This window comes from Megalobrama amblycephala, linkage group LG1, assembly GCF_018812025.1.
Source record: "Megalobrama amblycephala isolate DHTTF-2021 linkage group LG1, ASM1881202v1, whole genome shotgun sequence".
Lineage (NCBI taxonomy): Eukaryota > Metazoa > Chordata > Actinopteri > Cypriniformes > Xenocyprididae > Megalobrama > Megalobrama amblycephala.
Window position 1 is genome coordinate 59,598,299 of NC_063044.1, and position 27,397 is coordinate 59,625,695.

At 36.6% G+C, this 27,397-nt stretch overlaps 1 protein-coding gene and 1 long non-coding RNA gene across 2 annotated transcripts in view; one reads left to right on the forward strand and one right to left on the reverse strand.

Annotated features, from left to right (window-relative positions):
• On the forward strand, positions 1–25,622 carry trpm4a (transient receptor potential cation channel, subfamily M, member 4a). Its single transcript, XM_048205718.1, has 28 exons — positions 1–480; positions 2,084–2,145; positions 2,719–2,884; positions 6,201–6,381; positions 7,347–7,516; positions 10,436–10,613; positions 11,389–11,453; positions 11,837–12,085; positions 12,173–12,275; positions 12,363–12,481; positions 12,578–12,886; positions 14,441–14,542; positions 14,660–14,788; positions 15,234–15,363; positions 17,104–17,249; positions 17,357–17,469; positions 17,553–17,642; positions 17,733–17,779; positions 17,865–18,094; positions 18,168–18,283; positions 18,370–18,502; positions 18,582–18,756; positions 19,499–19,664; positions 22,728–22,909; positions 23,024–23,156; positions 23,446–23,518; positions 23,844–23,940; positions 24,940–25,622. Exons 1-28 carry the CDS (start codon positions 409–411, stop codon positions 24,972–24,974), a joined length of 3,771 nt encoding a protein of 1,256 aa, XP_048061675.1. The 5' UTR covers positions 1–408; the 3' UTR covers positions 24,975–25,622.
• The window catches only part of LOC125277569, a 28,219-nt gene continuing 13,566 nt past the window's right edge, over positions 12,745–27,397 (reverse strand). The window contains exons 2-3 of the long non-coding RNA XR_007186924.1: positions 26,353–26,545; positions 12,745–12,877 (exon numbers count right to left, since the gene is read on the reverse strand). This is a non-coding gene — a long non-coding RNA (uncharacterized LOC125277569). The remainder of the gene's footprint in view (positions 12,878–26,352; positions 26,546–27,397) is intronic.

The window sequence follows — 27,397 nt, forward strand, 5'->3', positions numbered from 1 at the left end:
TATCTCAGCCATCACAGCAAAACGATAAAGTACCAGAAGTTTTCATTATAAATCAGTTTTTCTGCAAATGTGTGGTTTAAAAATAATGGGGAAACTCTTATCTTTTTCTTGTTCTACTCTTATCGGGCCTGAATATTTGTTTTCCTTGCCCTCACCGCCCACAACTGTTTGGTTAATTCAACTGTATCGGACCATCTTGAGCTCGTGCTGGAATGCGTCCAGGTGTGCCCGCGTGGGACGTCCAGTGTGGGCGGGGCTAACAACTGTACGGCTTTAGAAGAACTTTTACTGAATATCTCGGGAATCCGGTTGATGGCAAACTAGAGCTTAATTGAAACTAGACCCATGGAGCTCATCTGAAGAATAGCCTAATTGATCCCAAATAAACCCAAGCTCTGAGACGGAGAGATGATCAAAATGAAGAAAACTGAAAAAGAAAATGAAGGAGGTGCAGGAGAGAGAAAATCCGAAAAAGATCAGGTGTGTTTGATACATTATTAATCTAAATAGTGTTATTTGTCAGTAGCCTACATCACGTGCAAATAGTCGCCTAAATATTCATCAATACGGAGATGAGTTTAGTAATTCATTGTTAATGCTTTGTCAAGTTAACATTTTAAGAGATTTAGTTGCCTAGCTAATGTTTATTAGCCACTGTATTCAAATGTAAAATAAATAAATTAAATAAAACGATGCGGCAATCGACTATGTGCACAGACTAGTTGGTCAGGAGAAACTCTTCAAAATGTCATTATAAGCCCAATGCCTGACAATAGTCCTGTGTCAGACATTACACCAAACAGCAGACGGCAGGAGTCTCGATTTTGTGATTGCATTTACATATGCTCAAATAAGAAGTTGAATGACAAAGCTCTCGCTTATATTTACCAAGCTATTCCATGTTTCCATAACTCTGTTATCTTCATCCACTCGCTGCGTTATCTTATTTTTGTATTTATTCGTTTAGACGCTTTTATCCAATAGACTGAGAAGCGAGAACAATATAAGTAGAAACTATTTACCAATGGGTCAATGGGAGAATTTCAAAAGTCTCCACTTTATTATATAAAATGAATTAGGATGTAGTATGAAACAATTGCAAATGTCATGGCTGTTCCAATGGCCTTTACAATTGTCTCAGAGAAACATTTGATGTTGCTTAGGAAGGTCAGAGGAAATGATTGACCAAACTTTCACAATTTAAAGCACCATATTAATGTTAAAAGCTTGTTTAACAGGTTATGCAGTACTTGCTCAATACAGGACAAAGATGGGGAGACCTGTGTAGGCACAGGAGAGGGCAATATATATATATATATATATATATATATATATATATATATATATATATATATATATATATATATGCAGATATGTAACCTAACATTTCTTTAGCTTTGTTTATTCACATCAATATATTGTGATTTCATAATTCTCCAAATGAAAAAAAAGTGACAAAAACTTTGACAAAATACAGAACTAGTATATTTTGTGTTATGCTGAATTATCATTCATTATAGCTCTTGTGTTGGATAAATAAGAAATAAGTTGTTTGTAGTTCTGAAAACAATTTGGCCTTGTTTGTCTAATTTTAGGAAAGAAGTCTTTCTCTTTCTATTTGTTTCAAATGTTTCTAAGTGATCTCGCACGTTTGATTATTATCTCAGCATTTGTTTTAATGATCACATTTTTGTGAGATTTTTATTATTTTTTAAATTTTCTTTGATTTCAAATACAACCATTTTCGCTAATATTACATGCCTTCATGTTTTCAATTAAGAGTTATAATTTATTATAATTAGAACAGTTAAGCACTATGATTATTATTAAAACGTTAATTCGATGCTTTGAAGTTCTGCGAGGCAATCTTTCATTGTGAGAGAGCTTTAAGTAGGTAGAAATCACAAATAAAATGTTAGTTTCTGTGATTAGGATTGCATTTCACATAACCTTTCCTTGGAAATTATTTTGCTACTCAAGCATAGTCTTATAGTTTGTTCTCCATGGCCACTGACTGTGAAAGAAAAGAAACCGGACCTGCCAGTGACTCATGCTTTACTGTGTAACATCTGATGTGTTGTAGAGCTGGATCCCAAAGATGATTAAAAAGAGAGTGTGCACCACCTTTGTGGAGGACGCATCCAGGTACATTTTCCATTTTCTCTTGTATTCAAATTGAGTGTATGCAGAAAATTATTCAATCCTTTCATACTCTGTCATTTAAAACAGACGTTAAGCCTCTAGTAATATGATCAGAGCTGTTAAGTTTCTGATTTGGCAATGTAGGGTTGGTCAACAAACATGCCTTTTCTTTTCTTTCTTCTTTCTTTTTTTTTTTTTTTTGAATGAAGGTGAACTCCTAGCCATTTGTCAACATGGAATAATTTCCCTGTCCTTTTCCCCTTTATGACAAGCTATTGTTATATGTAATGGGCTTGAATCACAATAGGGTTTGGGCAGGTACAGTTTTATTGTAATTTATTTATTCAAGTGATGATGTGTACATTGTGTGACTTTTTTAGTTCAATTTCAGCTATTAACATCTTTATAAATAAATGTACCTTTCATCCTGTGTGAATGAGACACAGTATAAAGGAGACTGATTTCTTTTCTCTCTTTGTGTTTGAGTTTCTTCTGAAATGAATAGTAAGTATATGAGAATTCAGAACCCACTGAAACCTGCTTTGACAGTTCTCTCTCTCTCTCTCTCTGTGGCAGTAATGGGGCTTTGTGCCAGTGTGGTGGAGCACGGGAAAATCATGCATCCATAACAGCAGGTGATCATGTAGTCAGCCAGTGGGACAGTGTACAGCACACCTCTGAATACCCCACTGATGCCTTTGGACAGCTGGAGTTTGCTGGAGCTGGACGGAGAAACAGTCCTGTGGGTATCTCGCTTTCTTTTACCCCTGCTCAAGCACACCATCTGACAATGCAATATGGTCAATTAATAGTACTCTTCAGTGAGGTGTTATTCATTAACACTGGGTAATGCATTTCACACGTTAGCAATATTGCAGTGAAATTCTGAAAAAAGTTCTGTTGTCTATTGTCATTAGTGTAGCAATGTATGAAACCGAGCTCAAGTCACTGTCAAACCAAGCAGTTTTCTGTTGGTCAATGCGGCAAATTTGCGTGACCAATTGTGAAATCCTCACTAAAATTTCACAATCGCCCAGAATCCTGTCACATTAAATGTGACCTTAACAGCGAACAATAGTTTTACAGCATTTATGTTTTTTTTCATTTTAACAATGAACAAATGTATATTAATAAATTAACTGTAACTGTTTTTTTATTCAACTTTCAGAAAAACATAGTTACACTTAAATCAACTGTAACTTAGATTGAAATGTTTTCATTGTTAGTTCATGATGTTGAAAGCATCAACTAATTTTTTTTTAAATCTTATTGTAAAGTGTTACCATTTCATTTTCTTAAGAATGCAAATTTTTTAGGGTAAATTCACCATATAGTTGCTAAACATGCAAATTGGATGAGAAAATTATTCACTGTAAAAAAATAAAACAACAGAAATATTGCTAAATATGAGATTAAAAAGTTTTTCTAAAGTGACACTGACCAACAGCAACAGAGTGTGAGGCAGCGTCTCTCTTGCCTCCTCTGATCCCATGATTTCGGGTCAAAAACCTGCATCTCATTCACTCATTAAGTGCATTGAAATTGCATGTGCATTTAAATTAAGGTATAGATCTTAGTCAAGGTAGACACCATAATGAATTGAATTTCATACACTTTCCATACACAAATAGAGAATACGAACCGACGTCACGCCTCGTTGCATGCCGGGGCGGCGCCACCATTTTGACAGGATCGCCCTCTATTACTCGCACTGAAATTAATACGGATTCTTGCTTACCTTTTGTTTTGTTTCTGCCATTAAGTGGAACGTTAACATTTTTAATGGTATCGTTTGCAGGGAATAGAAGCTATTTTATCGTGTCGCATGATCATTTTATTTATTTATTTTTTTTCACTGAAGTTTTGTAGAATTTCGTTTACAATGTTGATCTGTTTACCGTGTCGCACGCTGGACGCTCACCACTGCTTCAGCCATCGTATGAATATCCAAATAAATCTATGTGATCAACACACTGAGAAAAGTCGATTCATTTATTTGTTGGAGACGTTTAAATGGTGCTTAAACGAGCATACTGAGTAGGCCTACAATTGTCATTGTAATCCCCCTTTTCCACGATCACAGATGAGGAGAATCAGAGATTATGGGTCAAATTCAGCGGACAGACGGACACGAACACAATGTATTTTTATATTTATTTTAACAAATGACAACCACACTAAGCAGTTTCATACCTTTATAAAAACCGTTATGAAGAAAATGTATAAAATGCTTGCATTTTAAGCGATACTGAAAGTTTATATTTTGGTCTCATCCGTTTTTCAGCATGTGCTTTATTTGTAAATAGAATTTGGTCTCTTTAATATCAGTCTAAGTGCATTAAGCCTTTTCTTGAGAGGACATGAGAGGAAACCATTTTTATAAACGTGTTGCGTTCATATTTTGGGCTCATTTGCGTATCTCCACGCAGTATGCTTTAATAAATATACAGAATTGTTTGTTTGTCACATGAAGCGTTTTTCTTGTTAAGCATTTGAATGTCCCCGTCAAGTTCTGCTAATTCACGAGCGCAGTGAGAGTCAGACTTGCAAAGGTAATGTTAATTATTAAACCAAACGAAATCAAAACGTTCAAAAACACTTAGCAATGTGATTATTTTATTGAGTGATAAGCAGTGGGTTTAATCAGTGCAATTATGAATAGATTTGCCATCCGGCGTCTTCTCGTCATCTCCTCGACTTGGTGTTCCCTTGGTGTTTTTACACGTAGAAAAGGTTTTTCACTGTCTTGTTTTTTCTCAGAACGATGATCTGAGTTACTATCACAATTATCGATGCAGCATTAATGACATACAATGGTGACATTTTTCACAATCAAGACAGAAAACAAATTACTGCACTAAACTCAACGGAAAGGCTGCGCGATCCTGTCAAGATGGCGAATAAACAAAGAAGTTACCCAGAACTCAATGTGGCGTGACGTCAGATTCGTATTCTCTATACACAAATCAAAATGACAAAAATTACATGTTATAAATGTGCGAAAAACACACATGCAAAGCAAAGCAGATGCATAAAAAACATGCATGGTATATAGAAAATATAGACCTTATGTAGCTTCGCCCCTTTTCAGCGCTGCGCTCGTTGTCTTTTGACTTCCGGTTTGTATTTCCACAGCGAGGTAGCCTATTTATGAATGAACTGCTCGTTGTAAAAACTTCCCGGTCTACTGACATTACAATGCTCATGATAACTTTCATTAACTCTACAACAAGTAAATCCACTTCACCAGCTAATTATTCTTTGACAGCGATGCCATAGAAATATACAGGGTTACCGCGAAAACGGAAGTTCAAAGACAATATTATAAAGATGGCGGCGCGCTTGTTTCTCTGGTGCATACGGTCTATTAAGGTTATTATAGAAGGTATTAAGGAAAGTAACGGTTGTAGATCACATGTAATTTACAAATCTCACAACTTTCAACATTATTTGGGAGTTTTTATCTACTGTAAGTTTTTTGGAAATATCTTTCATCACCTGAACAATTGGCATGTTGTTAAACAGCAGTACATTTAATTGAACACACTGTACATTTAAAATATTGCTACCCTAACTAAGGTCTATTTTTATTCCTTTTAAAAGTATGCCAGATCACTGAGCAATTACAGAAGAACAATAATAACATTTAATCTGCAGTGATTATAAACTTCCCTTTAACCCTCTTCATGGAGCCTGGAGTCATACACATTTTTCATAAACAAATGAAAGCCAATTAACATTAGACAGTAACAAAAGAAAACCACTCAGGATTACCAAAGTATTTTGAGAGTTGGCATCATTTAATATGAGCTTTTTGGAGATGGTGTGTTGCCTCAGGCAGATCCATTGTTCAGGCTTTTTTTGACACAAATCCCTTCCTACATACAATAAAAAACATAAATATCATGCATGTTTGTGCATGTGAGGAACATGTCCGAATGTCACGCTCGTCTGGATGCTTTTGTACCTTAGTTTGGGCTGAATAACATCACACACAGAAATTTTAAATACCGTTTTTCTGCTGTGCATTTATATGTCATTCATCTTGTATCCCCAAGTTTCTGCGTCTGTCACATGACACACCACCTGACAACGTGTACTCGTTGATGACGTCACAATGGGGTTTGCCGGTACCCAATCTGGTGGTGTCTGTGGTGGGGGGAGAGGGGAAGGAGCAGGTGAAGACGTGGGTGCGAGAAGTGATCAGACAGGGTCTTGTCCGGGCCGCACAGAGCACAGGTAACCTCTCCTGCTTGTGTATGTTTAGCTCAGTTATCTAATATTACGTGCTTGAAACCTTTATACTCACTTTTCTAATAAATCACATGTGGACTGTTAACCCTACCTACACCCTTCACCCTTCGACCTAGGTTAATATTGCATACTAAGATAAAGACTGTTATTTTTTATACTCGCTTTACATGTTCTTTAACTGACATAAAAGTTTAAAAAAAAAAAGTTTTAGAGGTTTCTAAGAACATTACAATGTTTATTTAAATAATTTAAAGGCCACACACCATTGTTTTGCTACCCAAACCACCAGGGCTGCCAGGTCTAGGTAGCAAAACTAACCCTATGACCCTAGCCCAAATATCAACAAAATAAAAATATGCCACTCCCATACCTAATATATATATATATATATATATATATATATATATATATATATATATATATATATATATACACATATATATAAAAAACACAGACTTGGCAACCCACCCAGGTGCTTTGACAGAATGTGTGTTTCTGAGGACATTCACCCGTGATAAGGCATGAAACACCAGTAAAATTACCACACTGATAACAAAAATGGACTCTACAATGGCTGCATAGACATGCTGTCTCACAGAGTAGATTAGAACAGGTAGCTTTATGAAATGTGTTCTGGAAAAAGAACTGTTATTAACCACAAACCCAGCAAATAATCTTAAGGTCAGCGATAGACAGGCCAAACTAGTATTACACAACAGTGGAATTCCTCTTGTGCATGTGTGTGTGTCTGTAATGATCCTTGGCAGATAAGTTTTTTTTTTTTATGGTAATCCTAGCTTGAATTCAGAAGTTGTGTGCTGCATTATGTTAAATACTTTGTTTATCAGTGATTGCGTTTGTGAATCTGATATATTTCTGTGTAATTTAATTAAGCGGAGTAATTTAGTCTATAGTAACATTTCTGTGTTTTTTTTTTTTTCTTTTCCCAGGGGCTTGGATCATGACGTCAGGTCTGAGGGAGGGTGTTGGCCGCTGTGTAGGTGAGGCAGTAAGGGATCATTGTGCAACAGCTTCATCTCTTTCCCAGGCCAAAGTTATTGCTGTTGGTGTTGCGCCTTGGGGCTTGATTCACCAACGTCAGCAACTCATCAACCCACAGGTACTGTGAGTCCATTGTGCTCCATTATGAACACTTCACATAAAAGCAACACTGAAAATGTGTGAGCCACAACAATAATTGATTTTTGTATTTATAGTTATTGATATATTTATAGTAATATTTAATATATAGCCTAGTAATTTTAAATGATAGAAAATTAGAAATTTTTGGACACTTTATAGACATCAAATTTGGTGCTACATGTCCATAGTTAATGTGATTAACAGAGATAGACCCTGATTTGGCTAAACTGATTAGGCCAACATTTTTACAGATCTTTACCCTTGACCGTTAAATTAATTGAATTTACATTTATTTAAATGAAATGAATGATAATGGTAATAATAATAATAATTATTATTATTTAATTGAATGTATTATTTAATTGGTATCATAATATATCATAAATAATATCAGCATTATTATTATCATCATTTGTATTATTTTAAAATATTTACTATAAAACAAGAATTAATCATTGATTTTGGATATTGGTAATAGGAACACAAATAATCAATAATCAGTTGGTCATAAAAATATTATCAGTGGATCTTGTGATCAACTCCACCTGTGGTTACTCTGCAAGGACATTTGTTTGAACGTCAGGCTACTCTTCTAAATGACCTTGGGTCAAATTTGCCCATTTTCAACCCGCTTTGTATTGTTACAATGTCTGTACTATGTAACTGAACAATGTTTACTCATTCTGCATGCTACTTGGACTGAGAAATTCATGTTTATTTGACAGCAAAAGACTTTTGACAGCTCCAGGGCTTTCAAATTATACTTCCGCATTTTTGTATCTTTGCCCAAGGACAGTCAGATCTTAATTCGACATAAGGTTATAAACAGAACAATTATTGTAAGGGTAGGTTTATCACTGTAAATAGTATCGTAATTTGTCTACTGTTTAAACAGCATTATGGTAAAATGTAAACAATTTCTTACCTGTACGCTATGGCCTTTTTTCTGCAGTTGTTGGATAGAACTGGCAGAATGGCCTTTTTTGGGGGGGGGTTTTCCCTTGTTTGGCCTAAAAAACTATCTACATCTCATTTCGAAGGCTGTGTCCTCTGGAGGTTATATTTGAAGAGTTCAGATACAAAAGCCTCTAAGTGCCATCTGAAATTTTCTTCTAAAATGAGCATTTTTTTCAAGCTTGTATGTTTCGGTTCAGTTATTTCACTTTAATGGCAATTAATAGGTCCTTTTCATTGCCATTAAAGTGAAATAACTGAACCGAAACATACAAGCTTGAAAAAAATTCTCATTTTAGAAGAAAATTTCAGATGGCACTCTTCATTTGAAGGTTGCATACATCATCAAGGCGGTCACATTTAAGAAAAGTAACATTTAGATTGCAAAATAAAGAAATTACAGTATTTTACACCTCATAAAGTTACTTTTCTTAAAGGGGTGGTTGATTATGATTTCACATTTTTATCTTTAGTTAGTGTGTAATGTTGCTGTTTGAGCATAAACAACATCTGCAAAGTTACAGTGCTCAAAGTTCAATGCAAAGGGAGATAAATCGCTTTTTAAGGACTACAATAAATGGCTGGTAGGGACTACAATGAGCTTCTTCCTGGGTTGGTGACATCACAAACCCCAAAATTTGCATAAACCATGCCCCCGGGAACACATAACAAAGGGGGTTGTGTAAAGTGTTGTTGCCATACCATCATTTTATGCCAGACTGCTTCACAAACGAGGGTCAATTCAACACTGGATTAGTCGATGAGTTGAATCAACTCCACAGCAACTACATAAATGTATCCACTAACTGTTCAGAAACGTCCAATTGCAATTGCAAAGTTGTAACTTCTTCCTGAGTCTCTTCATCAGTGTCGACTCCAGTTTGAACAATGTAAAGCTGAACGCCGTTTCTGACAATTTGTTAGTTTGGCTGCGTGAGATTCTCCAGCTTTGTTGTTGTTGAGCAATCGAAGTGAGAGCTGTTAAAGCTCCGCCCTCTTCTGGAAAGGACATTTGACAAGCTATAATAAATGATCTGTGGGGTATCTTGAGCTGAAACTTCACAGACACATTCTGGGGACACCAGAGACTTATATTACATCTTGTGAAAAGGGGCATAATAGGTCCCTTTTAAATAAGACATCCTTGATGACGTATGCAGCCTTCAAAAGCAAACACTGGAGGATGCAGCCTTCGAAATGAGGCGGAGCGAATGTGTTCGTGGTCATCCAGTTTGAAATGCTGATTACAGTCACGGAGGTTTTTCAGATTTTCTATTGTGGTGTTCTCTACGCATTTATGATTCTTTGCAGCCTTTAGCCCTGCCTACAACACTCTGGATCCTTCTTTGGAAACCGAAAGTAACTCACTCCTGCTAAACATTTACTCTTTGAATTCTTGCACCCGGGAACAATACGAGTCGACACCACAAAAGTTTGCTTCGTAGTGTTTACTACTGAAGCAAGGCAGTATTAAGCATTCTCATAGCAGACAGGTGGAAGTGGCCTTGGTCGGCAGTGCCAGTGCATTGTGGGTGTTGAAGTTTTCCTACCTTTTTGATAGAAGACAACAGCTTTCTTTCTGTTTTCTGTGGTCAGGTACACCAATTTCAATTTTTGTTTTCACTTTTCTACTGTATAGGCGCCAAGTTTTATTGAAAGCCCCTTTTTGACAGTGATGAAGTTCTCCTTTATAGCAAAAATGACTCAGAATGGCAATGTTATGTCTACAACAATTTGTTTGTAGAGGTGACTTGGTTTGATATATTGTGAAATATCAAATGAAATATGGACATTTTAAGTGAAACTTTAGTGTTTAGATACTTTTTACAGAGTGTACAATAGCATTTCAGTAAATGCCATAAAACCTGAATAGTATTTGAACAGTTGTAGGACTTTGCCTAGGCTGCTCTGTAAAAATTTATTGTTGGTTATTCTTTACAAGGGAAGCTTCCCAGCACGGTACTATGTGCACAACATGCCCCGTGAATCCAGCTGCCTGGACAATAACCACCAGGCCTTCCTCCTAGTGGATGATGGGAGTGTAAGCCACAGAGGCAGTGAGACAACGTTCAGAGTCAACCTGGAGGACTTCATCTCCCATCAGCGCACTGGCATCTGGGGTAAGAGAGAGTAGCAACTGAAAAGCTAATAATAAACGAATAATACATGTTTGAACTCTTCTTGACCACAGAGCACACAACAGCAGACAGTAAACTAATTAGTCAGATTTTAGTTCAGATTTTGACCAAGCAGGAATTCATCTTGGACAATGGCATACAAATACAAACATTTAACAACTATACATCCACTTATATATACAAACGCAACTTTATAAACGAAATTATACATAATAGGCCTAATACCTTATTATGAATTCAGTTTAAAACAGTCACTGTCAATGGAACAAATTATTTTTTATATATGTGTTCCCTTTAAGCCAAGGGTATACACAGTTTGTGCATCAAAACAGGAATGGAGAATATGAGTCTGGTCTGAATGTTTTAACTGGCACCTTCCTCAGGGACTGTGACGGGAAGCTCAGACACATCCCTGAGGAACTGTGCACTTCCTTTATAACAATTAAAATAAATAACAAAGAAGTAAACAAAGAGTGAGAGGAAGGAAATGGGAAGCTAAACAGTAGTGTACTGTTTTATGCAAAACGTATGTGTTTTGGTATTTAGTGCAGTAAATGCCCTCCGAATGGCATGTCATATGAGGGCTGCACTGCTCTCTAGTGGAGCAGACAGAGAGTGCAGTTCTGAAACTAATGGAAACTAAACGCTAGTGCCATTAGTTTTTACTCAATTTTGTTTTGATTGAATGTATCATAAGTAAAAAAGAAGCTGCATTTCCATTGTATTAACAAATCTGTCTTCCTCCTGTCCTTACCAGGGAGTGGCAGCATTGAGATACCGGTTTTGTGTGTGCTGATCGCAGGTGATGCTACAATGCTAGAGGTCATTACACTAGTTTATTTCTTTTTATTTTTTAATATGAATAATAATATTAATTCACAATTTAATTTTATTTCAAAATAATACATGTTATTTAATTTGATTTGATGTACCTATTTAATGTAGTCTGAGTCACCATGAACAAAACAATGCACTGTTGTTGTTTTTTTTCATGGTTTGGGCCATTGTTACACAATGTCCATGTTGCTATTTGCATTTGGCGTTGTTTTTCGGATGAGACTCACCAGTTGATAAACATTCATTTATAATATGCTTTTTAAAATTTACGGCTCTTATAGAGTGTCTAGAGATCTAAAATGGCTTTAAATAAATGCATTCATATATTAAAAACATATTTAAAATGAATTATCTCTTTGTCACCGCAGAGAGTGGATTTATCTCTGAAAAACACCACTCCATGGCTGGTGCTGGCAGGGTCGGGTTCAGCAGCAGACCTGATAGCAGGAATACTGAAGGACCTCAGCACACCTCTGAGTCCACCCGTGAGTCCCACTTTGCCAACCGCTGATGAGGAAAGCATGAAGGGAGTCAGTGATGAGCACAGAGACCGAGTGAGAGAGAGAATTAAGAAACATTTCCCTTCTGAGACAGAACTGGAGAAGCTTGTGGATCAGGTGAGCGTACATCAAGAGCCTGATTAAAGAGGACAAAGTTATTTCCTTTACTTTTACTTACTTTTCTCTTCTTTTTTTTTTACACAGGGACTCAGTATCTATCACAACAGAGATCTGATCACCGTGTTCCGTGGAGACAAGGAAGGGCCAGATGACTTTGACACAATCATCCTTAAAGCTCTTGTAAGAGGTGAGATTAAATCACCTGCTTTGAGAATTCAACACGTTTATAGTACAGTACGTGCACGTGGGCTTATGTGTGTATGTGTGTGTTCAGCTGCTAAACGGGATTCTAATGATGCTAGCGAGTACACTGAAGAGCTGAAGCTGGCGGTGGCCTGGAACCGGGTGGATATCGCCAAGAGTGAACTCTTCCATGGTGACATCCAGTGGAGGGTAGGAGTACTAGGGTAGGATTACAATTATTGACCAGGACCGATAGCTGAACTGTGTTTTAACATTACAACTTCTGTTGCTTCATCTTTCTCTCAGTATGAAGACATGGAGGAATCAATGACTGATGCGCTGGTGAATGACAAGCCCCATTTTGTGAAACTCTTTGTGGAAAACGGCTTGAACGTTCTGGACTATCTGACGTACCAGCGTTTAGAGTTCCTTTACAGCTCACTGTCAGGCTGTGATCTGGTATCCTCATTCCTCCAGAGAAGGCTGCATGAGCGAGTGGACTTAGCAGCTTCTCAGACCCGATTATCTGTCCCGCCTGATGAGAATTCCTCTTTCAAGAGTCACGCAACAACCCTCACCACACCATCTGCTGCTCGAGACCTTACCCTATATGAGGTAAAAGGACCATATACTGTACACACACACACACATATGTATGCATATATATATATATATATATATATATATATATATATATATATATATATAAGGGGCTTTCACACCGGAGGAACCTTTTCATAATTCCTAGAATTATTGGCTGAAGTACCCGGATTTTGCTGTGTTCGCACCGCAGGAACTAGGAATTTTAGTTCCAGTAACTCATTTTGGGGGAACTAAATTAGCTCCTACTTCAGAGTAGGGTCTAAACCAGCAATACAGGAACTATCAGTGACGTAAGTGTACGTTGATTGGTCAAACGCATGTCAAACACCAGCACCCGGCATTTTTAAAAAGCCGTGTAAACATATTTACTTCAAGAACATGAAAAACAGTGATAACGGCATTTAAAGGATTAGTCCACTTTTAAATAAAATTTTCCTGATAATTTACTCACCCCCATGTCATCTAAGATGTTCATGTAGCTTATTTCTTTCTTCAGTCGAAAAGAAATTAAGGTTTTTTGATGAAAACATTCCAGGATTATTCTCCTTATAGTGGACTTCAATGGCCTCCAGATGGTTGAAGGTATAGGGAATAGGGAAGATTTAGGACATACAGCGTAAGCTTTTTGAAGAATACGGAAATGTGGTTTTGGCGGAAGCACTTAGAAGGCGAACATTTGTTTATATAAAGCATATACATTTACATTTACATTTTTTTTCTAAAATAACCGATGGTTTTGCTAGATAAGACCCTTATTCCTCGTCTGGTATCATTTAAAGCCCTTTGAAGCTGCACTGAAACTGTAATTTGGACCTTCAACTGCTTGTAGGCCATTGAAGTCCACTATAAGGAGAAAAATCCTGGAATGTTTTCATCAAAAACCTTAATTTCTTTTCGACTGAAGAAAGAAAGACATGAACATCTTGGATGACATGAGGGTGAGTAAACTATCAGGAAAATTTTATTTAAAAGTGGACTAATCCTTTAAGTTGCCTGTTGTCTGCAGGGTTGTGTTCTTTTCTCTGCCTAGATTATATGTATTAATGAAAGTTGTCATAGGAGATTTTGTCTCTTATCCCCACTTTTTGCTCTTTCAGTCGCGTAAATTATGCGTTTACATTCCATCTCCGTTATCACGAAACCCATGAGACACAACAAGCACAGATCCGATCACGGCATCCTCCATCCACCAGTTTTTAGCATTTGTAAATGCCATGCAAAAAGACGCCACTGTCGGCCGATTCCAAGTTCCTATTCCCGGTGCAAATGCAACCAGGAACATGGCCCTGGGGAGAAATTAGTTCTCGGGGAACTATCCTAGTGGTTGCTTCCTATAACTGACATCCTAAAACTATTCGGTGCGAAAGCCCCTTTAGTATACATGCACACTCTACCTCTACCAAAAGTACCGTTCAATAATATTTTTTAAATACTTTTAATACTTTCATTCTGCGAGGATGCATTAGATTGATCAACATTGACAGTAAAGACATTTATAATGTTACAAATTATTGTATTTCTTATTAAAAATAGATGCTGTTCTTCTCTATTTTTTCCATTTTTCAGGTTTCACGGGTGTTATCGGAAATCATGGAAGATGTCTGTCAGCCATTTTACTATGGCCCTCTTGGTCTAAATCAGGGAGTCGCCTCAAGGAAAGCAATGAAGGTACCAGCCAGGTTTTTTCAGAGGTATTGGGATTGGTGAAATGATTTGATAAATAGTACATGTTAATACATTATTGATAACAATGTTGTAATCGTAGTTTCTGTCTCCTCTTTACAGCATGTGAATAAGTTGCTGCTATCTGAGAGTGTGTACCGAAAGCAGCGCTGTATGACTCCCTGGATAGCTCTGTTCATTTGGGCCGTTCTGCAGAATCGCAGAGAAATGTCTATATACTTCTGGCAAATGGTATATTTTTTCTCTTCATAGGTGATTCTAATATCATGTTCCCTACATATTATTTCTAACCTCCTAATTAATTGTGTCAGATATTTTGACGGATACCTTTTGCAAATGAGTTGCATATTACAATTATTCTGGACTCTATAATGTCACCTAGTGGTGTAGATTCAGTATCACACTAAAGCAAGTAAAGCAAAAGTATTCAGTTATTGATTTCACTGTACAGATTTAGCAAGTGAAAGTGTCCAGGAGGGTTACAGAGGTAAAGTGAGTAGTATTTGGCTACTCTAGTAATCTTAGTACATCGGTCTCCATGAGGTGATTGCTGCATGTAAAATACCACAGCTTTTATTATGTATTATGACTGGAGTGTTTGGTCATAACCAAGTCTGTGATGTAAAAATTGTAATAATTTTTCTTTATTTTGGTCTCTTTCATTCTCTCTCTAAAGGCGGGGGAGTCGGTGCTAAGTGCTCTTGCCGGGTGTAAGATATTAAGAGAGCTCTCTAAGTTGGAGACAGAGACTGAGACCAAGCTCTCCATGAAGGAACTAGCTCAGACCTTTGAGAATTTGGCACATGGTGGGTGTGAATCAAGTTACAAAGTTTTTGAATAGGATCCAAAAGTCTGAGACAGTGCTAGTGTGTTTTACATGCTTTTATTTTTTAAGAACGCATTTTAAGAAAATTTTTATTATTATATTCAAACTTACTTAAAGGTGCCATCGAATTGAAAATTGAATTTACCTCGGCATAGTTGAATAACAAGAGTTCAGTACATGGAAATTACATACAGTGAATCTCAAACACCATTGTTTCCTCCTTCTTATATAAATGTAATTTGTTCAAAAGGACCTCCGAAAAACAGGCGAATCTCAATATAACACAGACTGTTACGTAACAGTCGGGATCATTAATATGTACGCCCCCAACTTTTGCATATGCCAGCTCATGTTCAAGGCATTAGACAAGGGCAGAACGTCTGGATCTGTGCACAGCTGAATCATCAGACTAGGACAACAGCGAAAAATGAGAAATAACTGACATGATCCATGATATCATGATATTTTTAGTGATATTTGTAAATTGTCTTTATAAATGTTTCATTAGCATGTTGTTAATGTACTGTTAAATGTGGTTAAAGTTACCATCGTTTCTTACTGTATTCACAGAGACAAGACTGTCGTTATTTTCATTTTTTAAACACTTGCAGTCTGTATAATTATTATGTAAAGTTCATTCTTTATAAATCTCTCCAACAGTGTGTAATGTTAGCTTTAGCCACGGAGTGCCATCAAACTCATTCAGAATCAATGTAAACATCAAAATAAACACTGTACTTACACGATTAGACATGCTGCATGACGAACACTTTGTAAAGATCCATTTTGAGGGTTATATTAGCTGTGTGAACTTTGTTTATGCTGTTAAAGGCAAGCGTGAGCTCTGGGGGCAGGGAGCATGAGAATTTAAAGGGGCATATTTAATGATGCCCCAAAATAGGCAGTTAAAAAAATGAATTAAAAAAAATCTATGGGGTATTTTGAGCTGAAACTTCACAGACACATTCAGGGGACACCTTTAGACTTATATTACATCTTTTAAAAAGACGTTCTACGGCACCTTTAAAATAATGTGATTAGATTATCAGCATGCAACTTCTCCTAGTATTTATGTCAGACTTTTGCTTGTTAGTGACCTAGATAGTGGCTATTCACACAGAACACATTTTTGCATTCCACTGCACTGCTTTTCTATTGTTTTTTTATGTAAACATGCTCCAAACAGACATGTTGGACCGTTGCATCACACGGCATTTTAAAAACGTGACATTCAAGTTAAAAGAATATGAACATGTTTCTAGACCTCATGTTTTTAATGCAAAGAAAAAAACGTGTGAATAGCCCAGTATTGAAAAAAATATTAAATAGATAAAATAAGGTAAAATACAAAACAAATCTCAAGTCTCATATTTTCAATGTGATCTCAGACTTTTGTACTCCACTACACTTTAGTTGTAAAGTTTGAGGTGAGCAAATGTTTCTTGAGCAGCAAATCATCATATTAGAATGATTTCTGATTTTTAAATATATTAAAAGAGAAAACCGTTATTTTAAATAGTAATATTTCACAATATCACCATATTTTTGAATATATAAATGCAGCCTTGATGAGCATAAGAGGTTTCTGTCAAAAATATTAAGAAATCTTATCAACCTCAAACCTTTGAACTATAGTGCATAACAGATTGTTTTATGTGCTTGTCAGTATTTGAGTGGATCTTCATATGTGTAATGTATTTTCTCATCACTTTCGTAATAGATGTGTTCAGTGAGTGTTACCAGAGCAATGAGAGCCGCTCTTGCAAGCTTCTCATCAGACGGTCACCTGTATGGGGTGGCGCCACCTGTCTGCAGATGGCCACAGCGGCTGAAGCCCGCCTCTTCTTCAGCCATGACGGAGTTCAGGTGAGCGCTTCTCATGCTGCTCCACATCTGCTCTATGTTTGTATGTTGAAGTGTCAGTTTTGCCTAGGTTTTCTGGTGTCATCCTTCTTCATCTCGTCCATGACTAGACTTTATTGTCAGAGATTTGGTGGGGGGACATGGACAGCAATACAGAGGTGTGGAAACTGGTCCTCTCGTTTTTCATGCCTCCCTTCATCTACACCAAACTCATCAGTTTCAAGTCAGTACCTAACATTTTTGGCCCAGATTGTGGCATGAAATGTTCTTTCTGGTACAGTTTTCAAATGCAATTCGATCTCTTAGGGAGCAGGAGGAGGACGAAGAGGACTTTAATCAGGGTAAAGAATTCGACAGTATCGATGGAGCCGAGTCATTGGCTGAAGTCTTAAACACGTAATTCAGGGTTTCTCAGTGCAATAAATATTTTCACTAAATTAGAGATTATACTGATAAAATAAAGACCGTCATATGTGTCCTTCACAGAGATGAAGATGTGGAGGAATGTAATGCTTTAAAAGGAAAACCAAAAGGTGCGTCGAAATTGCATGGCTACATATCCTGTTAAACTTTGTCCTGCTGTGGGTTCTTTACATCTTTATTTTTTATATATTGCAGCATCAAAGGCTATCCTTCAAAAACCTTTTATATTGCATCGATGGCGGCAGTTCTGGTTTGCACCGGTCACTTCATTTCTAGGCAATGTGTTGATGTACTTCCTCTTCCTCTTCCTGTTTGCTTACGTCCTGTTGGTCGACTTCAAGCCTCCACCTCCTGACGGACCCGCCCCTTTGGAGCTTGTGTTGTATTTCTGGGTTTTTACTCTGGTCTGTGAGGAAATTCGACAGGTATGAACCTTAAGTGTGTTTCCACACATTTTGATGTTCTCGTTCAGTCACTGAATCTTGATCTTCCTCTCAGACTTTTTTTGTAGGATCTACCACTGTAATTCAAAGGATGAAGTTGTACATCCAAGACATCTGGAACAAGTGTGACATCACGGCGCTCGCGCTCTTCATTCTTGGACTTCTCTGCAGGTTAAATGATTGAAATCTGTCCTGTATATGTTTGTGTGTGTGTGTGTGTGATTGTATAGGTTAGTGCATGTGTGTTTTTGTTACAGGATGTTTCCATGGTCGTATAATTTTGGTCGTGCGGTCATGTGTGTCGACTATATGGTCTTCACGCTCAGACTCATTCATATATTTGCAGTTCACAAACAACTTGGTCCCAAAATCATAATAGTTGGCAAAATGGTGAGAAGGAGTCTTTCGTTTTGAATATGCCCTAAAACGTGCATATACTCCTGCTCAAGAATGTTCACGTACTCCACAGGTGAAAGATGTGTTTTTCTTCCTGTTCTTCCTGGGGGTGTGGCTAATGGCATATGGAGTAGCCAATCAGGCACTGCTGTACTCCTACGACTCTCGTCCTAGTTGGGTAATTCGGCGCGTGTTCTACAGGCCATACATGCACATATATGGGCAAATACCACTGGATGAAATTGATGGTATGTCTTTATGTCTCTGATGTGTGTTTATCTGAATGTTTGTCACTGTGTTTGGGTTTGTTTGTCGTAGAATGACGCACGTTGATGTTTATTCTTGCTACCACATATACAGTTTGAAATTTTGGGGTCGGTAAGATTTTTTATTGTTTTGGAAAGAAGTCTCTTATGTTTGCATATTTATTTATTTATTTTTTTTATTTTTATTTTTTTTATATAAATACGTTTTTATTATTTTTTACAATTTTACATTAACAAAACTGTGGTACAGGTGTCTTATGGCAGTATATACAGTCATTCATCATACAATCATACAATGGTAGTTCAATGGTCGAGTGGAGGGTAATAGCACCAAACTAGACAAGAATCAAGAAATGTAGACAATCAACCTACATTCTCAAGGAAATTCCAAAGATGTTTGCATATTTTTTGAAAACGGGTTTCAGAGTGAAAATTACAGAAAACGATAACGTTATCATCACCATGTAAACTACAATTGTCTACAAAGATTTGTGAAAATGGTGAAGTCATGCACTTGCATATTACATGTTCAGTCTATATGATTGTAGTCTTTCTTTACAAAGAGACATTTACTCGCCAATTACTTGCCTGGCATGCGTAATACAGCATTTTTATTCATTTTTGCTCATCTTACTGGCCACAAACTTTTGTAATTTTAGCTCAATTTCCTTGATTCTGTTGTGATAAGATTTTGTTTGTTTGTTTGTTTGTTTTTTGTCTCTAGCTGACAAGCGACATGAGAAACAGTGTACAGACAATGTCACTCTCATCCATGACGGGGCAGAGCCCTGCCCACAGTCTGATGCTAATTGGCTGGTCCTTATTCTGCTGTCAGTCTACTTGTTGGTCACCAATATTCTATTGGTGAACTTGCTCATTGCAATGTTCAGGTAAAAAAACTGCACCATCAACACTGATGTATGATAGTTTCCCACAAAATTATTAAAGGATTAGTTTACTTTCAAATTAAAATTAGCCCAAGCTTTACTCACCCTCAAACCAGCCTAGGTGTATATGTCTTTCTTCTTTCTGATGAACACAGTCAGAGAAATATTAATAAGTATACTGACGCATCCAAACTTTATAATTGCAGTGAACAGGACCAATGAGTATGAGCTGAAAAAAGTGTCTCCATCCACATCCATCCATCATAAACATACTCCACATAGGGTTGCAAAATCTGGGAATTTTCAAAACTGGAAACTTTCCATGGGAATTAACGGGAATATATGGGAATTAACAGGAATTATTGGGAATAAACAGGGAATTTGCAAAATTGTGGGTTAGCCTATAACAGGGTACTTAAATGTAGTTGAAAAAAACATCTTGCAGCATAATTTTGGTTAAAACAATCACATTCCTCACACAGCACACTACTTACTGCAGGGCTATTGAGGACACACCCCCTGCATGCACTGTGCATTGCCCCAGTCCATAACATGCACATTTGATCAAAAATACTGAAAAAACTGTAATATTGTGAAACATAACTCCAATTTAAAATAATAGTTTTCTATTTTGATATACATAAAAATATAATTTATTCCTGTGATGGCAAAGCTGAATTTTCAGCATCATTACTCCAGTCTTCAGTGTCACATGATCCTTCAGAAATCATTCTAACATGCTAATATGATACTCAGTTATCAATGTTGGAAACAGTTGTGCTGCTTAATATTTTTTATAACCTGTGATACTTTTTCAGGATTCATTGATGAATAAAAATGTAAAAAACAGCATTTATTTAAAATAGAAATCTTTTGTAACAATATAGACTACCATTCAAAACTTTTAAAGTGATATTGTTAGAAAGGATTTCTATTTTGAATAAATTCTGTTCTTTTTAAGATTTTTATTAATCAGTGAATCCTGAAAATAGTATTACAGGTTCCAAAAAAATATTCAGCAGCACAACTGTTTCCAACAATGATAATAACTGAGTATCAAATCGGCGTATTAGAATGATTTCTGAAGGATCATGTGACACTGAAATAAATAACACATAACAATTACTGCATAAAAATATATTTATTTTACATATTTACTAAATTAGAATTAATTGAATGCAAAAAAATAAATAACTGTTATTTCATGTTATGTGTCCCAAAATTTCCAATTAATTCCCATAAATTCCTGTTTAGTTTCCAAATTGGAATATTTCCAAAATTTCCCCGGTTAAGTTCCTGTGGAAAGTTTCCATAAATTTAACGGAAACTTTCCGCCCCTTTGCAACCTTAATTCCACACGGCGAGGTTAATAAAGGCCTTCTGAAGCGAAGCAATGCATTTATGTACAAATATCCATATTTAAGTTATGAAGTAAAATATCTAGCTTCCGCCAGACCACCTTCCGTATTCAAGTTACAAAGAAAGTGTAAACTGGCGTCGCGTCAAGTTGAATCGGGAAGGCGTAGGACGTAGCGTAAGCTTTTTGAACTGCAAGAGTTTTACACTTTCTTTGTACTCTATATATAAAATACAATTGTTCATGCTAATTTCTCCTACTTTTACATTTAAAATTATTTTGCTGTGATCTAACGCTTACTTAGTTAATAATTAAAGATACGAATTATTGGGAAAAACACTGTCAACATTTAGCAAATCTCAAACTGAATATCCATTATTCATACTGTACATAATAATAACTAGATTACCTTTAGCATTTAATAAAAAATAAATTTTTAAAGGTGCCCAAGAATGCTTTTTCACAAGATGTAATATAAGTCTAAGGTGTCCCCTGAATGTGTCTGTGAAGTTTCAGCTCAAAATACCCCATAGATTTTTTTAAATTAATTTTTTTAACTGCCTATTTTGGGGCATCATTAACAATGCACTGATTTAGGCAGTGCCACCCCTTTAATTCGCGTGCTCCCTGCCCCCCGAGCTCTCGACTATATTACAGCGCATTTACAAAGTTCACACAGCTAATATAACCCTCAAATGGATCTTTACAAGATGTTCGTCATGCATGCTGTATGCATGCTGTATGCATGCTTCGAATTATGTGAGTAAAGTATTATACGAGACATATGCGTCGAGATTACATTTGATTCTGTGTGAGTTTGATAGTGCTCCGTGGCTAAAGCTAACATTACACACTGTTGGAGAGATTTATAAAGAATGAAGTTGTGTTTATAAATTATACAGACTGCAAGTGTTTAAAAATGAAAATAGCGACGGCTCTTGTCTCCGTGAATACAGTAAGAAATGATGGTAACTTTAACCTCATTTAACAGTACATTAGCAACATGCTAACGAAACATTTATAAAGACAATTTACAAATATCACTAAAAATATCATGTTATCATGGATCATGTCAGTTATTATTGCTCCATCTGCCATTTTTCGCTGTTGTTCTTGCTTGCTTACCTAGTCTGATTATTCACCTGTGCACAGATCCAGACGTTAACTGGCTGCCCTTGTGTAATGCCTTTTATAATGTTGGGAACATGGGCTGGCATTATGCAAATATTGGGGGCGTACATATTAATGATCCCGACTGTTACGTAACAGTCGGTGTTATGTTGAGATTCGCCTGTTCTTCGGAGGTCGTTTAAACACATGAGATTTATATAAGAAGGAGGAAACAACGGTGTTTGAACTCACTGTATGTCATTTCCATGTACTGAACTCTTGTTATTCAACTATGCCGAGGAAAATTCAATTTTTGAATCTAGGGCAGCTTTAAATAAAATAGCATTGAATTTTAAGATGGAGCTTTTATTGGTTTTGTGTCCATAATATAAAGAAAAATAATAACTGGCTTCAGTATCATACAGCATTTTAATATTGGTTTATCCCTAGTAATGAAACACTTGAGGCCATGCTGTACTGTGAAAATACTTACAGCTGAAGGGGATCCATTTCAGCAACAATGCTTGATTCACAATAAAGCACGGCCTCTCTTACCATATTGCTTATTTTGATGGTACATTCATGTTATTTGTCTACAGTTACACATTCAATAAAGTCCAGGAGCACAGCGATGTGCACTGGAAGTTCCAGCGCTACAACCTGATTGTGGAGTACCACTCCCGCCCCTGCCTCTCTCCGCCCTTCATCATCATCTCCCACCTGCATATCTTCTTCAAAAGGGTCATTCAGAGATTGCCCTCCGTTAAGAGCCAACACTTTAGTATGTTCTCCCTTCTGATTTTCATTTTACATACACATCACATGATCCCACATTATACGCAGAGCCTCATTTGCAAAGTTTGTCTTTAACCTCGATGTGCATCTCTTCACTTAGTGCTGGACCTGAAAAGCAAAGAGGCCAGTTTGCTGAACACATGGGAGTCGACGCTGAAGGAGAACCTGCTTTCCACGCAAGGCAAGAAACAAAGAGAGAGCGACACGGAGCGGCTCAAACGCACCTCCACAAAGTCAGTCACTTCTTTTACTGTACTTTAGTTCTCTCAGATCAACAATTACCAACTTATTTGTCTTCAAATATGAGTTTTAGAAAAAATGAGTGAGTGTGAAATATGTCTGTCCCTGACAAGTAGATCTGTACGTAATACACACCCCGGGGCATTTAGTAACCTCGCCGTGGCAGCTCTAGTTTCGTGTTTCTCTGCATATGAAGGGGGGAGACATGGAGACTCCTGCTGAATCAGGCACCGGCATCTTGAATGACAGCATGTGTGTATGTGTGTCCATATGTGTGTGTAGGGTGGACAGCGTCCTGAAGCAGATGGTGGAGGTTCGTGATCACGACCGCAGGTTGAGAAAGCTGGAGTCAGAGGTTAGTGGCGGCTATACGCACCTGTCTACCTGTGGCTATCAAACACAGCGACCAGTGTTTTTAAATCCCATTAGCGTCCCAGAGAGCAGACGCATATGTCTGTGGGTGCGAGACTATGGCTCTTGCCTTATTTTAGCTGCAGCTGTTGCGTTTGCTTGCTCAGCGCAGACCAAGGACCATCCGTCATCCTCCTTTAGAATGCAGATCCACTTTGAGTATCTGCCAAGCTGTCAGCCAATCGATGTAATTAATGAAGCTGAGCTTTAAAGGGGGACCTCAGGTCTTTGACCGATACTCTGTCTCTTTCTGTTGCCTTTTGACTCAGGTGGAGTACTGCTCTACTGCCCTCTCCTGGATAGTGGAGGCCTTGTCTCAGAGTGATCTTGTGAAACAGACTCGTCCACCTCCTCTTCTCTCCAAAGGTGTGCTGTTCACTCTCCTCTGCCTACCCCCTCTAAGCAGCGTCAGTGTAGCTTATGTTTCTCAGGTTCCCTCTTAGTAACGGTGTTTACGGTGTTGGTTTGGCTGTAACATTTTAATGATCCGTAGTCACATATAAATATAGAGTTACATTACTTCAATTTTGATGGAGACATAACGTCCTCACAGAATCTTCATGATCTTGCATATCTTAGTCCACCATATTTACACTTTATTTTAAGGTGACATAATTACACTGTACCTACTCAAATAAGTGCTGAGTAATATTAATTAACTACTTGTACTTACTATAGAGTTACAGTTAGGGTTTTATTACAAGTAAGTGTATATATATATATATATATATATATATATATATATATATATATATATATATATATGAAAGAAGTCTCTTATGCTCACTAAGACTGCATTTATTTGATAAACAAAATACAGTGATATTGTGAAATATTATTACAATTAAAAATAACTTTTCTATTTTATATATTTTAAAATGTAATTTATTTCTGTAATGGCTTTCAGTCTTCAGTGTCACATGATCTTTCAGAAATCATTCTAATATGATGATTTGTTTCTCAAGAAACATTTCTTAGTATTATCAATGTTGAAAACAGTTTTCTTTTTCTTTTTTTGTGGAAACCATGATGGATTTTTTCAGGACTATTTGGAGAACAGCATTTATATGAAATTGAAATCTTTTGTAAAATTATAAATGTCTTTACTGTCACTTTTAATCAATTTAATGCATCCTTGCTGTATAAAAGTATTAATTTCTTTAAAAAAATAAATCTTTTGAATGGTAGTGATGATAGATAGATAGATAGATAGATAGATAGATAGATAGATAGATAGATAGATAGATAGATAGATAGATAGATAGATAGATAGATAGATAGATATGCACATTGTTCAAAAAATGTTTTTAAACATTTCTTATTATATATAAGTTAACTATCATATCTCTTCTGTTTGTGTTTCAGGTATTGCTTCTAAACGTCCCACTTTTTCCAGATAAAAATCACGCTGATAATGCAGATAATGCAGACTTGTGCATTTTATAAACTTGTTTATGTTTGAGTTATTTTTTGTATGATGTGCCATTTCCGCATCTTGACATTTTTAATGTGTTAAACAGTTTTTTAACATTTCATCAAAAAGGAGACTATATTTATTATTCAGAAAATAATAGGTTTGCTTTATCAGTTAAGATGTATGAAATAAATGATCTGGGTGGAAAAAAATATCGTCAGTTGTAAATATTCTGCCAATGATATATAAAAATGCATTGTAATTGTGTATTCCTCCGTTAAATGCTGTATTTCTGGAACCAAACAGGGTGCAAATTTAAAGGTTAAAGTAGCTGGAGATTTGTGGCATTGTGCTAGAGTTTTAATGCTCTTGGGAGTCCTTTTAGTCCATGTTTAAAATGTAATGTGAGTTGATTTTCCATCAGGGACTGAAAAAGGCACTGCATGCTGATATTAACCACCCGTGACAGCTCATCAGATCTATAATTGTATCATGTTTGTTTTGTTTGGTTTTCCTTTTGGACCAAATCTCATTTATCATTGGTTATATGTTTCCTACCAATATTTATGTCACATTTTGTAAAAGCTACAAACGAAATTATAAGTAAAATAATAAACGCAATCGTCCACTGTGATCAATTTGTTATTGTATCTTTTATTGACCGTTATAAATCAATATGTTTTCTGTGCTACTAATTTATCGCAAACCTGTGTTTTTATTGTTTTCAAAAAACAAATGGCTTTAATGTACCAATTAAATTTACATTTGTCTTTACGTTCTCCTCTTTGGTTTCTATTCCAAGTCTTCACCACTGGCAATCTATAATGACCCCGTCCCCTTTCGAGTAGCATTTGATTCCTAGGTTGGCATGGTCTGAGTCTCCTACAAGCCTTACATGGCAAGAGCTGCGGCCCATGAGGATCAGGTTGTCATCTTCAGTAACCGTGGAGCAAGAGTGGGGGTGACTCGACTCTTCTAAAGATCTCTGCTTAAATCTGACTGGAGCTAAATCAGCACAACATCTCAGTTTAGACGCTCGCTCGGTGTGAACATGGATGAGCTGCAGAACAGAATCTGTGTGCTTGCTTTACTTGTATGAACATGCATGTTGTATTTTAGCAGTTATCATATCATTGCTAATTTGCTATGTTGCCTGAGAGAGCCCATCACTGGTATGACTTTTTATGACACATAGCAGATTCAACCTTTAAAGCTTGAAAAGGTTATATGTCAACATGTGCTTACACATAGACAACGGTCACAGAGCTTAAAATAATAGCTCTAAATGTACTCATATAGAAGTGATATATTTATAAAGAGCTATCATATCCACAAAATTAATAATTTCAAAATCGAAGACTCACATAAGCTGAGGATGCGTTTTTCAATTGTGCAGACAGGACAGGAGAGTGATGCAGGAGGAGCACGGCTGAGCGCTGAATGGTTTTATGAGTGAGGAGGACTTTATTTTACAACTTCTGGTCTGCGTGCTGCATCATGAAAAAAGTGGGTCATATGAAGATGCCAGGCCATACACACTCAGCTGTTCTCCTCAGACTAGAAAGAGCAGGATAAAGAAAAAGAGAAGGAGTGAGAATGACCAAGGACATGATATCTCAGAGGCATGTCTACATATCCATTTTCAACCACATTGCAATTTAACATTTTGCTACCCCCCACCCCCCTCGACCACACCACCTCCCCTTGCTGTTCATTTTAGTTCATAATGAATAGTTAAAATGTAAAGGAGTTGGGTTCCTAGAGGGACACTTTATTATTCTTTCAGAGTCTAAGAAGAATTTGTTAGGAAATGTTTGAGTTCATATTGATATCTCTGCTATGTGATGGCGGACTCTGCTGTTTTGGCAAATATGACTAATTTGAGACATTATTGAGATTTATTAAAACTCACATGATACAACTGGGGTCTTTTTCTCAGGCTAAACATCAGAAAAGCAGGAGACTCCATTTGACTGCCATTTCATGTCATTAATATCCAGTGCTGAGTAGATTACTTACAAATTGTAGTCACTGAGTCCAAATTTTAATTGTAGTTAGTTACGTAATCAATTAAATTACACATTTAAAGGGTTAGTTCACCCAAAAATGAAAATAATGTCATTAATTACTCACCCTCATGTCATTTCAGAACACAAATTAAGATATTTTTGATAAAATCCGATGGCTCAGTGAGGCATTTATTGAGAGCAAAGCCATTCAAACTCTCAAGATCCATAAAGACATATTTAAAACAGTTCATGTGACTTCAGTGGTTCTATCTTAATATTATAAAGTGACAAGAATACTTTTTGTGCACCAAAAAAACTAAATAAAGACTTTTCAACAATATCTAGTGAGGAGTCAATTTTAAAACACTGCTTCATAAAGCTTCGGAGCTTTACGAATCGA

Coding starts and splice junctions, on each gene's coding strand:
- trpm4a (XM_048205718.1), top strand. CDS start 409: ATGATCAAAATGAAGAAAACTGAAAAAGAAAATGAAGGAGGTGCAGGA. Junction 6,382..7,346: donor CCGGGCCGCACAGAGCACAG/GTAACCTCTCCT, acceptor TTCTTTTCCCAG/GGGCTTGGATCATGACGTCA. Junction 23,519..23,843: donor TGAGAAAGCTGGAGTCAGAG/GTTAGTGGCGGC, acceptor CTTTTGACTCAG/GTGGAGTACTGCTCTACTGC.